This window comes from Ptychodera flava, chromosome 14 (genome assembly GCF_041260155.1).
Source record: "Ptychodera flava strain L36383 chromosome 14, AS_Pfla_20210202, whole genome shotgun sequence".
NCBI lineage: Eukaryota > Metazoa > Hemichordata > Enteropneusta > Ptychoderidae > Ptychodera > Ptychodera flava.
This window is the reverse complement of record NC_091941.1, coordinates 5,148,805-5,165,159: the sequence shown is the minus strand read 5'-3', so window position 1 is coordinate 5,165,159 and position 16,355 is coordinate 5,148,805. Positions and strand designations below refer to the sequence as shown.

At 36.4% G+C, this 16,355-nt stretch overlaps 2 protein-coding genes across 3 annotated transcripts in view; one reads left to right on the top strand and one right to left on the bottom strand.

Moving 5' to 3' along the window:
• Nucleotides 1-16,355, top strand: part of LOC139149049 (ciliated left-right organizer metallopeptidase-like) — a 34,546-nt gene that overhangs the window by 2,384 nt on the left and 15,807 nt on the right. Inside the window, exons 1-7 of one of the 2 annotated variants that reach the window (XM_070720569.1) lie at nt 2,901-3,033; nt 11,302-11,386; nt 11,823-11,877; nt 12,540-12,689; nt 12,928-13,050; nt 13,571-13,649; nt 14,183-14,334. In XM_070720569.1, coding sequence (XP_070576670.1) covers nt 3,033; nt 11,302-11,386; nt 11,823-11,877; nt 12,540-12,689; nt 12,928-13,050; nt 13,571-13,649; nt 14,183-14,334 — 645 coding nt within the window. In that variant the 5' untranslated portion in view covers nt 2,901-3,032. Of the gene's footprint in view, nt 1-2,900; nt 3,034-11,301; nt 11,387-11,822; nt 11,878-12,539; nt 12,690-12,927; nt 13,051-13,570; nt 13,650-14,182; nt 14,335-16,355 lie in introns of those variants that run through there. The other variant, XM_070720568.1, reaches the window with a different exon arrangement.
• On the bottom strand, nt 3,305-4,668 carry LOC139148866 (uncharacterized). The gene is made up of 3 exons (XM_070720294.1): nt 4,506-4,668; nt 3,939-4,238; nt 3,305-3,747 (listed from the first exon to the last, which is right to left on the bottom strand). The coding sequence occupies exons 1-3, from the start codon at nt 4,666-4,668 to the stop codon at nt 3,416-3,418; spliced, it is 795 nt and encodes a 264-aa protein (XP_070576395.1). The 3' UTR covers nt 3,305-3,415.

Below are 16,355 nucleotides of genomic sequence, written 5' to 3'. Positions count from 1 at the left end.
AACAGGTTAGACAATGACGTTACAAGTTGTAGGTTAGTTATCAAGGTAGCACCAGCATAGAGTCCTGAGCATCTGTCCATGTGTTCTCACAGCAAATTACAGGGAAAAAAATTATTTGAGAAGTTTCTCTCCTTTAAATAGAAGTATATTACAATTTAAACCTGTCATGGATAGATTGCTCTCAATGATCTGAAACACAGTTATTGCCCATTAGCAACAAATCTATAGCAAGATTTATGTAAAGTTCATGAACTTACACAAGGTATTAGACAAAAGATGACCATGACTTTGCTACTTTTCAACATTTATTTCAATCAGATTTCCCCAGCTTAGTGTATAATTTTGTAATCTTAATTACTGTCAACTTAGCTTTACTAACTTATTCATACCTCATTATTCTTACACTACTGTTATACCTTATAACCACAAAATTTCAAGAGATGCATATATGATTGTCACTTAACAAACAATTTACAATTCTGCTTTTTTCTCCATATACATATACCGTTACATGTCTCTTTTCTCATAAAGATGAGCTTAAAATCGCAATGTGAAAAATAGTCTTTCAGCTATATGTTGCTCATTGACTTCGTGGTCTGTCTAATTCACAGTGAGTGTGGTTGTTGATAAATGCCGATGATACTAGGCGGTCATAATGTCCAAGCGCCATTGGCGGTATTTTTAACATAATGACCATAGGTCACTATCACATCTGGAAGTTGTGATATAGGGTTAGCTTCAACCGGTGGTGGACAGTGTCCATTTTCCGTAAACGACAAAAAGTCAAAAACCGCTGAACAGACTGCATTGATATTTGGTAGAGATATTCAGACTAATTCCAAGGTTCCGATTCCGAAAATGGAGCCAAACGGAGCAGCAGTTAGATAGTTTTGGGAAATTTCTAACCCCCCCTTTAACTAATTGATTTTAGGGGTCTTTCATATATGTAGTTTTGGAATGTACACCATCCTGCATTGTGGACTATTTAATGAGTTGTGGAACAGAAATGAGTTTTGATGAATGTTACAAATATGCAGGATGGCTGATTCAAAGTATCAGAGATTTTCATGCGCTTTTGGTAATAAAATTGATAAAAAACAACATATTTAATGTTTTAGATCTCTCACATTTGTTATGACCCTTAACATTACAGACTTGATGACATAACCCGCTGCTGGACCTGTTTACTGGCGCATTGATTTGAAGACAAAGATCGTTTTATTTTGTAATAAGGACGTGTGATTTCGTAAAACATAGTCTATTTTACGGTATACCAAGTGAAAATTTTAAAATCACTAAATTGCTTTTTTAATGCAATTTCCAAAGAGGGCTTGGAAAATGATGAAAAATGCTTTTTATCTGGTCAAAATCGGTTCAGTCATTCAAAAGTTATGAAGATTTTTGTGTATGTAAAACCTCGCGGCCGAAGGTCATAGTATTGAAAAAAAGTTAAAATTGCTGAAATTATAGATTTTAATAGGCTTGTTTTCCCTGAAATACATGACTCTGTAACAAATATGTTGCTAAAAGTATTTAAAGGGAAACCTAAGTCCAGCGCATGTCACCCTTTATCCCTTCCAAAATCACCCCTGAATAAAATGTAGCCGGAATTTTCAACGTGCTCGCACGCGCAAACGACTACGGCGCGACGAAAAGAGAATTTGAAGTAGACGACATTTATGAAAATGAGCTCCGAATCCCATGGGCGCGAAAGGGCTCATGGGAGGAACGGGCGTGACGTCATCGGCGATACACAGACGATTGTGTAGCCCACTGACAATCTGCGTGAACAGTCTTAGCGCGTTCGCAAGACTGACTATGGAGAGTTCGGACAGCGATATTTCTGACACAGAGTGTTTCTTTTCCCCGACTGAAATCAAACCATACCAACAGCAGTGACGATCAAGATGAGAGTGATGACAGTGTTGGCTCTGACAGTACTGAAGATTCAAGTCGGCAGACTAACAGTGACTGGTGTCACTGTGAAAATTGTATAGCGATGCCATTACTGTCAGAGTGTGTTTGCTGCCTTGAGAATGATGCCATCGAACAGAAGTTAGAAGGTAAGTACTAAGTTTGCATGTTCTGTCAACTGACTTCACCGTAAGGTTCAGAAAACGAAACTTGATATATTTTTGTAACTGACTTTCAAGAAGCTCATCGCGTCTATCATCCGTCTACGCTATGGAAAATCGTCGAGTGTTACGTTTTCCTACTGGTAATTGAACGACGAACCGTCGAGCCAGCTTTTATACTCAATGCTACTTACTGTAACTCAAACTTTATTTTATTTTCTACATAGGTGAGACATGTATCACAAGCGGCACAACTTTTCAATCTGTTTGCCTAAACCAAGCTGTTCTGGAAACTGCACTATTGAGGTTGCAAGACCTGCGTTGCGATAAAATTACCAATCCAGTCGAAAATCGGTAAGTTCTCAATTTCTCAATGCATTTTTATTTCCTTAGCTGATAGTTCGTAGCTTTTTTTCAGCTCTACGACTAGCTTTATTCAAATTTTGTGTTGTTTACAGGCACTTCCCAGTGTCAATTCACACCCATAGAGAACATCGATCTTGGTACATTTACATAATACATGAATGCATGAAAGATGACGTACACTGAAAGTTTAAGATGGATACCTGAGTTTGATCGATCTGTAGATTGATATTTTCTAGCTCTTAGTTATTTAGAAAAATCACGTTTAGTTTCATGTAAGAGAATTGCTATTCCCTGAATCAGCTACTTCTGTGCATGGAGAGATTCACTTTCTCGTAAGCGTTTCACACATGTACATTTGAGTTTGCATAAGAATGAAAGACTATAAAAGACTAATATATCGATGCAACGTCATGACTGCCAAACCTTACTCAAAAAAGTTTTCTGTGTCGTTTATCTGTAGTACGTATCGCTGGGCAGCATATACACAGTTCACTTATTGGATCTACGGAAGGCTTGGACGGCGAGTAAGGAGAGTTATTCCCGCCTGTGTTGTATTGGCCATTAGAAAGTTGTATCCAGAAGAGTCCGGAGAGTACGTTGGCTTTAAAGATTGTCACCTTCCATTTTAATGTGTGTATACTAAGACTGATAGAGGAATGGTGTAAATAAAATATCAAGAAATAATCTCTGTTAGCGTCGGGTGAATGTGTAATATTTTTGACAAGCCCCATTTTCCGGTTTTCTGATCGGTTCTTCTGCCCTATTTTTTACATTTTAAAAACGTTATGCGTTCATTTTCTGAAACCTACCGTTTTCTGAGGGTCACATCTAAAAATCGATGTATTTAAACACAACCCCCTTGCAACCCATCGAAACTCTATTGTGCATATTCATCGAAGTTCAGAAACTCTATATCCGTAAGGAAGGTACGCCATGCTGATTCGGCATTATTGACAATATTATCGAATTAAGAGTTACTGGCGGAATCTAGTCAGGTGTGCGGTAACAACATCTTCAACAGGGGGTCTTGGAGTTGGTGCGATATTGGCAGGTAAGTCTGGAACGTTGATGTTTCCATCTTCACGGCCACTCCTTCTTCTTCCGATGACATCACACATCATTTCACTGACATGACAGTAGGATTTCTTCTCCTTAATTGGTTTAGCCACCCATGCCTTCCTGTTCTTTGGGAACACAGTCCTGTACCTATGTTCCCCTTGTCTGTCACCATTCGTAATCGATGCGTGGTTTCTGCCGGAGTTTGCATTATGGTCTAATGCAGCAAGTTGTGCTCTCGCTACCATACCTGTAAGATATCAAAAATATTAAATTGTAAATAGTATTTTTTATATAGTCAATATTCAAATGTACACATAAAAACACGTTCTTAACCATGAAATTAACAGTGCAACGCGAGATGTGAGAAACAATATTTTTGACGTACTGTATGATAATGACACTGCAATAAGGTAAGATTATTTGTAAGATTAATTTTACCTTTATATGAGAAATGTTGTCGCTTTGGACAGTACTTGGTAAGCAAAGCATGAAATGACTCCAAACTACCAGTATGGCAGAATTCTGAAAGCTTCTCAGCAGCTGCCTGGATCTTTTTATCAAAGACCACCTCTTTCAGTACGTCATGGCTTGGTTCTCCTATTTTCAACCACTTGATGGCTTTCTCGTCGTCTCTCTCAAGCGGTGGGTGGGCACAGCCATGGAAGTGTGTACATCCATCCCAATCGTGGACATTGGCAGTATGATGAACGATGGACAGCCATTTTTCCCGAAGGATATCTGGATTTCCATCACAACGTTGCGGCGCTCCACCACAGATGGTTTGAGACGGACTGAACCCATGGCTTCAAATCTTTGTATTTCTTCCTCTTGGTGTACTCGGTTAGCCGTTTGGTTATAGACTTCGCGACGTGCCAGACATCAAACTGATGGGAAATTTCAGGGTAATCTTTCTTCATGGTGTTGGCGATTTGTAGATGCCTGTCAGTTGCTACTGTTGACACTTTGACTTCGTCGGTTAGAATTCGATCGAGGTTTTCTTAAAGCCTGCCTTTTCCATCGCGTTAGAGTTTGCAACCTGCGACACTTGGGTAACTGTAAAATCGACCACTTTCTCGCTGCTCTGTTCGATAAACGAGTACAGTCCGTATTTTGCACTGTATCCAGGAGAGTCGCAGCGTCCATCGCCGGATAGCTTCACTGTCTCCATATTTCGCAGGTCGGCTTTAACTTGTGTTGATTCTCTTTCCCATGCAGTGTTAATGACGGGAAACAGATACCTATTTTGTGTTGACAAATAGGTAACCTCGCTAAAGAACGTGAGATTGAGAAATGAGAAGCACTGTGCTATACGATTGAACGTGTTCCCACTGAAAAGTATTGCGGCAGCCGTAAGTAAATTGCCGACAGACATTCGTTTATAATTGGCTGTGAGCGCCAGATAACGTTATGTGAACGTATGCATGTCATCTTTACTGTCAACATTGATCCGTTTGTACTTCTTGAGACTTCTGTTACAATTTCTCCGCATTCCGAACACCTCTTGAATAGTATATCCAGGCAGCTTTCAAACACGATGAATTTCCTGTCACCAAGAAAGTCTTTCTCGTGTTCTCCTTCGGAGTCGTCAATTGTCTTCCCACTTTCGCTTTCGTCACTATCGCTTTCAGCAGTGAATGTATCATCTGTATCAACAATACTTGACATCGATACATTTAAGAGAGAACATTTATTTTCAAGGTCGTCGACAATTCTTAGTGCCATGGTAGGATCGAAATCACCTTTGTCAAATCTGTCATAGTGCACGTGAGGACTGTTCTCACACCCTACATCCTCTATGGCGTTGTGTAACCTGGCAGTGATCTCACAAACTGCGTTTGTGTGCGTAGGAAATTCTTCACCGTCAACCATAAAAGACAGGTCTTGTACCAGTGGATCTATTTCTATATCAGTGTCATTTGTACATTGTAATGGCGTCGGTACAGATATCGGGGAATTTCCTGCGTTATTCCGCCTCTTCGTTGATGAAAACGTGTCGCTAGAGTATGGATGGTCCAATTTTACAGACATACAGTGGGGATTCTCGATGTTGTAACAGCTACATGAACACACTGTCTCAGTTTGCGTGCCAACGTTTATCGATGACGTGTAGGCCTATAAAAATGGAATTATAATTATTATTATTACTATTATCATTATTATTAATATTGTTGTTGTTTTTGTCAAAACCGGCTACGTTGTTATTGAAAAGGATTTTTCTTATGGTTAATTCTCACCTGAGTTGAAGCATCGCAGCTGTTGGCTTCAATTGTAGTATCATCATTGGCGTACATCTCGGGTAATTGGGGACTTTCTGTAGTCAGGCTATTGACAATCTGTAGGGGAAAAACCGTACGTAAACATAAATTTTGTACTTTAAAATTGTGTCTTTAAAATTTTCAAAAGTATTAAACCTTAAGTTTCGAAAACAAGAGTACGACGACCAAGTTCGACGTTCCAAATCGATTAACTTTACCTGACTCGTTTGTTTTCCGCGACTCTCTCTTTGCACTGAACATCCTCTTCTTGGGGGATGACAAGTGTTTGAACATCGTAGGAACAGCATCGTCTTTCAACTGTCGACGTAGCTTAGTACCGAGCATTTCATGCTGAAAAAGACATTCAGAAATAATATTACAAATTGGTTACAACATGGTTTCGATGGAAGTATCGACAAAGTAATTTCTGTAATCGTTCTTGCTTTCAGATCCAATATCACTTGATTTATATGAGGAAACACGTTGCCGTGTGAGATAAATTCGATTGACGACAGGAAAAGTTTGCAAACACCAAAGCAATTATAAACACACCAGTCAGTCATTCCGTGGTGAATAAAAACATTTATAATTACCTGCTGCCCGATCTGACTGGACATGCGTGTATAAGACAAGGTATAGTTTTACAACACAAAGAGATTCGCTGGATTTGTTTTGTCTGTGAATTTGTCGACATATTCGAACTCATGAATGTAAATTTGCCTCAGAGCATGGAGCTCAAAAAGGAGCCCCATGCCAAGAGTAACCGTGATTTGCCAAAAGGCTAGCAGTGACTTTCAATTTGCGACGAATGAATCAGTATTCCACTAATACATCACAGTTGCCGTGTAGTGAAATAAAATGTTTCAAAGGAATTTTACACGTACTTTATGTTGGTTTTCGTGCTCAATTTACTAAACAGGCGTTTTTTCTGTGTATCCAATAATTAACACTTCGCATTGTATACCATGTACGGAAGTTAAACTATCTGTGCGGAAACAAGCCACACTTTGACGCCTCGTTCGACAAGCCTAATCACCCGCAGACTGACATCCTCCCACTGTGTTTTTTTTTTTGTCCAAATCACCTGCCGCGGGACATGAAATACACGTACTGAAGCTGCTGAAACATCCCATCACGAAAAAATCCACATTTCTGCAAAATTTCTGATCGCGATTTCAAGCTACTCTCATCTGTATCACGATCCTTTATGGAGGGACCGTGTCTGTATCCATAACAAAGTACCGTTAATTCCAGATGAGTCGTAATGTCTCAGCATGGAGGTAGCAGTCTCTGCTACCCCCATGGTCTCAGCAATTAACCGCGACCAGTATTTTTTATATTTCTCTAATATATTCGCAAGGGGATCAAAAATGATTGAAAACTTACCTTCAAATCCCTTATAAAACAATTATCCTTGAAATGTGCAGAACATAACTTTGCGTCTTTTACAGTTTTTAACAAGTTATCACCTCTCCCGACTTTCTTGAGCCACTGTCTCCGGAAAAGCTGACTTGTGGGGAATCGGTAAAAACTGACACCGTTTTTGTTTCTTCCTTGAGTCATTTTTGCACCCAACTGCACAACAGTAAACCATTTTGCATGCTACTGAGCAATCAATAAAAAGCTGTAACGCGCAGAGATCAAAACTTATAAAACTGCACTACTATAGTCATAGACTCTAACGCTGTAGAGCGTTGTAACACACGTCTGTGTATCGCCGATGACGTCACGCCCGCTTCTCCCATGAGCCCTTTCGCGCCCATGGGATTCGGAGCTCATTTTCATAAATGTCGTCTACTTCAAATTCTCTTTTCGTCGCGCCGTAGTCGTTTGCGCGTGCGAGCACGTTGAAAATTCCGGCTGCATTTTATTCAGGGTGATTTTGGAAGGATAAAGGGTGCATTGCCGCGGACTTAGGTGTTTCCCTTAAAAGTAACTTCTTTTTACAAATAATTAAATCTTTGACCAAAGGAAATTTACTCTTTGACGTAAACGCATCCAAATATGACAGTTTGTCTGATTCTGCATCGCGGAAAAATTTACAAAATGACTGAAAAATACAAATTTTGGCAGATTTACAGTCATTCTGATGCAAAATTATTGGTGAACTTACAAAGCATTGTTAATCTATATGCACTACTACTGTATGTAATTAAAAAAAGGAAAGTTCATGCAGGAAATGTAATTAGATAGTCAGAAATGTAGACTGAAATTTGACTTAACTGCAAAATGTGCCTTTGCCGGACAACCAAAAAAGGGAAAATATGAAAATTAGCCATGTTTGTCAAAGTCTAGTCAAGAACATTGACATTTAAAAAGTGCAAACAAAGCATATCAGCAAAGAAAAACAATTTTTCAACAAGTTTCAAATAGATATATGGTAAACTTTTCTCCAGATCATTGTAATTTTGACCAAAAATGTCACTTTTGTACAAAAAATGACATTCACATTGGGTGATAAAATATGAAAAGTTACCATGTACAAATGTATACGCAAAGTCTGAGCAAATATTTCATAGTGTCAGACCATCTTTTCTGGGTTTTTATCTGTAGAAAACCCTTTGTTATGAGTACCAATGAACATTCAGCAACAAAACTACTCTAAATGATGAAAAAATGTGACAGAAAAACCCATTTATGCAAATTTCTCGCTTTGAATGAGTGCTGGTGGCGTACACATACGTATATATGCTGAGAAACCTTCATGCCATGGCATGGTTAGTTAACAACTGGCTATGAAAATTTAAAGTTTTGAAATGTTTATGAAGTTCATATCAAAATTTTGATGAAGGAATATCTACTTTCACAAAAATAACCTACACCAAATGTTGCCATGGCAACCATTCTTTTTATTAAATTATCAGTTATCAACAAATTCCTTTTGTATGCCAAGACAGCTCATCTCAGAACTGGACATACTTATATACACAATTTGCAACACCCTGAAAATTAAACGATCTTCAACAGCTCTGATTTACATTTCATAATTTCCTAAACATGCATTTTTTGTTTTTTATTAACGCCTCAATTATATAATTAGATATTACTGTACCATTAGAATATGTGAGATTTTAATCTTACCATGATCCACAATATTTTTTGGTTGTTGGAAAAAATCAAATTGAAAGTAAATGGAATTTGAAACTGTTGTGAAGTAATCTTCAATTGCAGATACTACTACAGAAGAGTTCAGCACTGCCAAGATAGGAGTATAGCACACTGAATTTTGAACTTCAGAGTAATGAAAATGACTGAACTGTGTCACAATAAAGTTTCTTTTATTAAATCAATCGTTTCATTTTTTCCTAAGATTGTAGAGACTAAGGATCAAGGATATTAGTAACTTTCAACCAGGAAAAAATACCAATATGTAGAAAGGATCAAAAGAAATCAACTTATTTTTTTCTAAACCTATTACAAAACCGGAAAGTAACACATAATTCTCATTTAAGTGATTAGGGCTACATGTAGTTTCATTCTTGTCGATGTTTGATAATGGAAAGGAACACAAAAAATAACTATAACTTAAACTATCATTATAAAAATATTTACGAATTAATCTCAAAGGCAACAAAATTCCAAGCATAACATTACACTATGGTTCAGAATGTTCATTTACAAAGTTCACTCAAAATGTTCTTTGAAAACGATTGTATTTTGACAGCCGTACCGGCAGCTACTTACTAAGGTCTGTAGAAAAAGAGTACTAAATATCGTTGTTTTTCAGGTCAACAAGTGATTGAATCAAAAAAGTGTGTCATGAAACGGTAAAACAACAACTGATAAATAAGTAACATTTCTAAAGAGTAACTAGAAACGCCTAGCTGAGAGAAAATTTCATCCCGTTTCACAGAAACTGACTGCGTTTTCGAGCGCCGCAGCTATGAATGGCAGATCTGGGGAATCCCCGCGAAAATCGCTCACACTCGTCCAAAATGATGATCGTTCGCTTTTGAGCTGCATGATTCAGCTTGTCAAAAATATTTTTATTTTGTAGATAATTAATTAAATTTCTTATTTTTTTATTTCGTTTGTTAATTAAAAGTCATTTTAATGTTTTTAGAGGCTTTAAAAAATTCAAAACCCGCTAAAAAGCGACTATTTGGCCAAAATTCAAACGAAAAACATGAAATAAAGGTCGAATCATGGGCTATCTATCTATGAATACTTTCAGTCTCTTTACGCTTTGGCTCAATGCGATACTACGCTGTGTATACACAGGCTCAGTGGTCTAAAAATAGCACGTTGAAAACATGGCCGCCGCTCTCGCCGATGCACGAATTTTGCATCGAAATTTTTCACTCATTTTCGTTCGTATGACTTTGACACTCCAGGAAACGATTGAGAAGAAAGGGGTAACTTGAAGTATTGAGGTATTTGCTGATAATTTGCCAAATAAAAACGAGAAAAAATGCTTCGAAAATTCCCACACGCTTACACACTCAGCGTTTTCAGAAGCCGTAGCATGTTCGTGTGGTATACCTACTATTAGCCTGGAAATGTGATTTTTGCGAATATTGCTTACCCCACTGACAAACAGTGTGGTTTGAAAATGGCTGGAATTCGCTACTCGGGACTTTGTTTTTCTGTGTGCATTTACTGACAAACTCCAAACCCGCAGCACCTACCCATTCAGTATTTCATGTACAGGTGTACCCAGAGATAGAGTAGTTTCACAATGTGCCAGTTGTGATCAAGTGCCATTGGCGCTATTTTTTATAGATACTACACTTTTATCTGTAAAACTAAATTTGTCTTACCTAATTTATAACTATATAGTGATTGGTGTAAAACCAAGGAATGGGATGAATGGATCATGTGAAAGTTTTCTGTAAGTTGGGTAACCTAACCATAACAATTGGTCATTAGGTTTCTTTTCATGGTTCTCATTGTAACCATGTAATTCAAATCATTTGCCTCCCAAGGTGTAACATTAGAGTTATTATTCTCAGCAACTGCTCTAAATATTCCACCCAAATCATTACAGTTAATACGTTGGTTTACTTACAAGCAGCACCAAGTTCAATTATCACCATTAAAAAAAAACCACCATTTTTTTATTAATTCATAGTTGATGTCAGCTTTCTGAAAATTATTGGGCTGATCTAGGGCCTGTTATCCTATAAAAATACATCCAACTTAATTTCTGTTTAACATATGATTTTTCAACAATTATTATGCCCATCATATGACCACAAACTGTAGAAAACATCAATTACTGGGTGTTTCAACATTCTGTCAGGGAGTAGATCAAGATATTATAGAAAACATTGAACAAAAAGTATTCAAAAAACAGGCAAAGTGTCAGGTATTGGGGTGTTAGGACTCAGACTGCATTTTTGTCCTCAAATGACCTCAGAGTGCATATCAAGGTGGTTTCCCTGTTGAAATTAATGACCTTGTCAGAGAACTAGTTATCTTGGCTTTTTTCGAGTTTTTCGAGGTATGTTATGGTAAATTAATCAAACTTATACATTCATGTTGTTGTTTAACATGAAAGATTTGAGCAATGTAATCTGATTTTTATGTATTTTGTGATCTTACAGTGATACCAGTATCTGGACCACTTTTGCTGTCAAGAACCAGTGGATCATGTGAGGCTACATACTTTGATGGACCAAATATCAACAAGTATGTTCTAAACATTTTGTATACGTATTGTTCGGTCGCCTTAAACCAATAGAAAACTTAGCAGAGTGCTAAATATTGATGAAAATTCCACTGTATCATTAGCTTAAAAGGTTGATTAAGTAGATTGTTTGAAAACATTAAAAGAAATATGTCTCTTCATCTACACCAGAAAATTTACCTAAATTCATTTTATTATCATTGTTGCTGTCTATGAAAGTAACTCTTTACACTAGCCTAGCCATTTTATGGAAGAAAGAATGCATGAATGATGAATGCATGAATGATCTTACAATTGTCTATTCAAACAATTTGAAACTTTAGCTGACAATAAAATTCATCATTTGCGGCATTGACTAGTTCTTGTAAGGAAAATTTCTTCATCAGCCACTTCCCTTCAAATGAATGCTGAATCAGAAATTCTATATTTTCCCAATAGGTGTGCAGACGTAGATGATGGATATGCAGGGGAGTATTGCCTGGATAATTTCAAGGTATGGCCTTTGACATACAAGCATGGAAAACAAAACATTCTCAAGTCTCCCTTCATCATGCAATGTTTGCATTGAAAGCTAAGTTTCAGATCAGTGAAATTACAGACTGAGAACATCACTGTTGCATGAACTTTCTGATTATGGTAATCATACCATTCCACTATACCTCAGAGGCTCTACAAAAGTACAATCAAGTACGGTCTTACATCAAGTATGCAGAGCTTATTTTGCTGACTGTGTTTCCCTCTACTGTAGAACAAAATATTGAACCATAATAATTCATCTGTTGAGACACCTTTAAGCCTTTCACCACCATGGTTTGTCCCAATTCCATTGTTTTCTATGTAAAGTTGGAGCTGTATACAGGGAACTGGGGGTGAAAGGCCTTTAAGCTGACAATTACGGTATCCCTGGGAAATCTTTGTGTAATTAACTTTATTTTTCAGACAATTTTTTGGTGTAAAGTCTCCTTTTGGTGGAATTTTTGTCACGTACATTCCTGCAAGCCAGAGTTTCATATCCACTCTATTGTGCTATGCAAAGTCACTAAAGTAACACAACATCTCCAACTGTTGTCGTAAAGATTTCAGTGGTTTACAACAATGATATGATAAAGGTTTTGTATTCATTAGAAAAACAAATTTTCCTTTTCTTTACCATAGATTCCTGATGATCACCTTGAAGGTCTTTGGGAATGGAATGACAGCGATCCAGAGCCAACAACAGAATACTTCCCCAACGGTGCAGGACTTGTTGATACAGACTTTATTCTCTATGTCAGAGCAAAACACACATCTACTTGTAACTCAGGGGTGAGTTGACTTTGATACTGATGTACTAAGTATTTATTGCGAGTTTTAAAATCAAATTATTAGTTTTCTTTGTTTCTGCATATACAAGTTTTACCTGTATCATTCACAAGTCAACTTTCCACTTACACCAGTAAGGATATAGATGATATATTTTAGCTTCTTTTTTATTTAAAATATGCAGTGAGCTATCACCAAGGCCAATGTAGCATTTCAACACTTGTGTCTCATCCTGTTCCAGGATATTATAGCTTATGCAGCATATTGCAACTTGGATCAGAATGACCGTCCAATAGCAGGGTATTCCAACTTCTGTCCATCCCATCTTAGTGAAGATAATTATGATGAATCAACATTCATACTAGTAAGTGCAGAAATAATTGTCCACTCTTTTTTCTGTTAAAAATTACTTGGCTGTTACTTATGTTATTAACACAGTTGGGAATGTAGTGTGTACTGTTTATTTTGAAATGGATCTTCCAAAAATAGTATTGATCTGGAAATGCAGTCAGTCATTGGATATTGTTGAATTGAATATATTACTTGATGTTGTGTCACATGTTTTAGGATCCATTTCCAGTCTTGAGGGACAGGTTCAACTTTACAACTTATCTGTGTTTTCTCAAATCTGACAAATGCTAAAGTTATGTTATCTTAAATTGCAATACACAACAGTGCAGCAGCAAGGGTCATGTATTTTGTACCCTAGAATGGCAAGTCTGTATCAGCAAGTATTTATGAAATCATGTGTGACCATATGATGAACATGTGTCATACAGTATCAGGCTTTCATTGTGAATGCCTGGTACACCTCTGACTTTTCTCTTTATGGTTCTGTATTTCTGATTATTATATATATAATCTGTGTAATATTGTACTTTCAGACAGCAGCCCATGAAATCTTCCATGCACTCGGGTTTTCAAATTCCTTGTTTGAAAAGTTCAAAGAATGTACTTACAATGGTGAGTAACTGTTCTTGTTCTTTTCATAAAATTGAACAGACTCAAATATATGTATTAGGAAAGCTTTCACTTATGTAAATATAGGTGTAAATTGTTATTCTTGCATGTTAATGGGTATGTAATACAATTTATCAACTTCAAACCACATCAATCCTTGCATAAATTAATTTTGCTAAAATTTACGTCAAGGAAACTTTAAACATTTCTCTTTCAATATCAAGAAAAAAGACAAGTATCGCAAATTTTGGTTGTAGACAAACAAAGTACCTTGAATTTAATGAAGTTTCTCATTATTTTATGGATTCATGCAAAGTATTTTCTTAGATTGACATTTCTTTTGACATCTATATCTTCTCATGATTTTTGATCAGCTGAAGTTGCCATTCTGTCCAGACAGTGAAACAAAACTTTACAGAGGAAGATAAAATATTCCCGTAATATTTATAAACAAACAATAAATAATGGTTGTCAAAATTAAGTTGATGCTTGCTTTTGACAAGTCTACAATTGCTGATTGTATGTTCTAAAACTAGATACCAGTGGTCTACAATGTGAAGATCGAAGCAACGTATTGACAACAGATTCACAAGGCCAGGTCAGATTGACTACCCCATCAGTCATCAACAAAACACAAGACCACTTTGGCTGTACAGCATATGATTTTGGTGGTCCTTTGGAAAACAAGGTAGGTACATTATATGATGATCATCATGAATCCAATTGAATGTAGGTTTCTATTCTGAAATCTAAGTTCTGTGCCCTAAAGTGGTACATTTCTCAGTTAATTTCTGAAAAGTATTTCATCAGCACAATTTTCTACCTCATTTAATAAATAGCTGTAAGCCAGACATTTTTGTGGATTGCATTGCCTGTTTCTGAAGTGAAAGCTGTTTTACATGTACATATTCCTAACAACTGTAAAGCTGAACTTTTACTCTCAGTAAAGAGTCAGATTGGTGTTTCTCCTAGATTTATTGTATGTGTGTTGAAGTGGTCACTGCAAAACTTATCAGTCTCCAAGTAACTTTTTACATGAAAACCACGAAATTGTTTTTTCCAAGATTAATCAAGAGACATGGTCAGTAAATTTTCCAAGTAGATATTGCTGATGCTCTGACAACTTTTTAGCTACTATAGACTATGGTCTATAGAAGCTATTGGGATGGGTATCCGTCCGGCGTCCGTCGTCAGTCTGTATGTATGTATGTATGTATGTATGTATGTCCGTTTGTGAGGCGTCCGTCCACTCAAATATCTTGAGAACCGCAGTACTTACTGATTTGATATTTGTTGTGTAGATGAAAAATATGATTTTGAGAAACTGTTTTTTTTTTAATTTTTTGATATTGTTGAAAATAGGCAAATTAATGCCAAAAAAGGCGTTTTTGGTAAAGAATCTTCTTCTTCATAACCGCTGGTCAGACAGCTTTGTTATTCAGTATACAGGTCCCTAGGGATAACCCAACTTAGATTTGTTCAAATTGTGATGAAATATGCAAATGTGTATTTTTAAGGAATTTTTTTGTCATTTTTGGTCAAAATTTGACTTACATTGTATGTAATTCTTGTACTGTATAAACCCTATCAATTCACCCAGAAAAAAATAATTAATAAGATTTTAAATAATTGAATTAATTAGGAAATCATCAAAGCCAAAATACTTTTAGTGTAGAATTATTAGAAAGTTCAACTTTTTTGACAGTTCATAGTGAAATGCTTACCATCTTTGAGGATTAAAACATGTAAAGGCAACTTTCCTGAATCCCAACTTTGATATATTCTGAACCACCATTTATGTTATCTAAAAGAAATTGCTCATAATAGTTTGTCATGATAGGGTGGTCGAATAAATAGAGATAGAGAAAGTTCTAATTTCCATTTATGGTTGACTTGGTAAGGATAAAATAAGATTACTTTTTGAGGAAAAAAATAGAGTGGTCAATTAAAAGAGTGGTCAAAGTGATAGGGTTTTTATGGTAAAGCTGGGCTGTAAGATTCCTCATGTGCTATTTATAGCAATTATGCAATCTGTGTAAACAGTGCAATGAAAGTGTAACATGATTCCTTATAATGCTTTTGATGACTTTGAACTTCTTAAGTTTCAAACATTTGTCTCTTCAGTGTGCTTTCTCTGAGTACGTACAGTCTCAACTTATTCAACAGAACTTACTTACAATGTTAATTTGAAAGTTAAAATGTGCTTGGTTAATAGGATGAAAATACTGATATTAAAGATAACCAGCTCAAGATTCTTTATAACCTGACAGATATATGCTGTTTTTTTATGACGTAAATCTTGATTTAAGCAAGTCTTGTTTACTTTAACTAGAATGTAATTAACTCTCGTTTATTTGCTATTATTGACTAATATAGTCTGATGAAATATGCAAATCTGTATTTTTACGGAATTTTTTCCATTTTTGGTCAGGCCATCCTGAAATGAGCTATCAAAGATATCCACCTTCTTCATCAATACATGTGTCACAAAGGTTATTCTCTACATAACACAGCAGAGCTCTGTCAACTATTGAGTTGCTTGTTTTTTCAAAACTGCTGGTCAGACAGCTTTAATATTTGGTTTACATGTCCCTAGGATGACCTTAGTGAGATAATTTCATACAGTCAGGAAATACTTAATTTTGTATCCATGTCTATAGTAGCTTCAGGGACTTTGGCCCTATGACAACTTTTTCTTTTATCAATTCT

What these genes read in the sequence shown, in the direction of transcription:
- LOC139148866 (XM_070720294.1), bottom strand. Translation starts at nt 4,668, where the DNA reads ATGGAGACAGTGAAGCTATCCGGCGATGGACGCTGCGACTCTCCTGGA. An exon ending in TAACGCGATGGAAAAGGCAG is followed by an intron (nt 4,239 to 4,505) that starts GCTTTAAGAAAA and finishes ATGGAAATCCAG; the next exon opens with ATATCCTTCGGGAAAAATGG. An exon ending in ACAACATTTCTCATATAAAG is followed by an intron (nt 3,748 to 3,938) that starts GTAAAATTAATC and finishes GATATCTTACAG; the next exon opens with GTATGGTAGCGAGAGCACAA.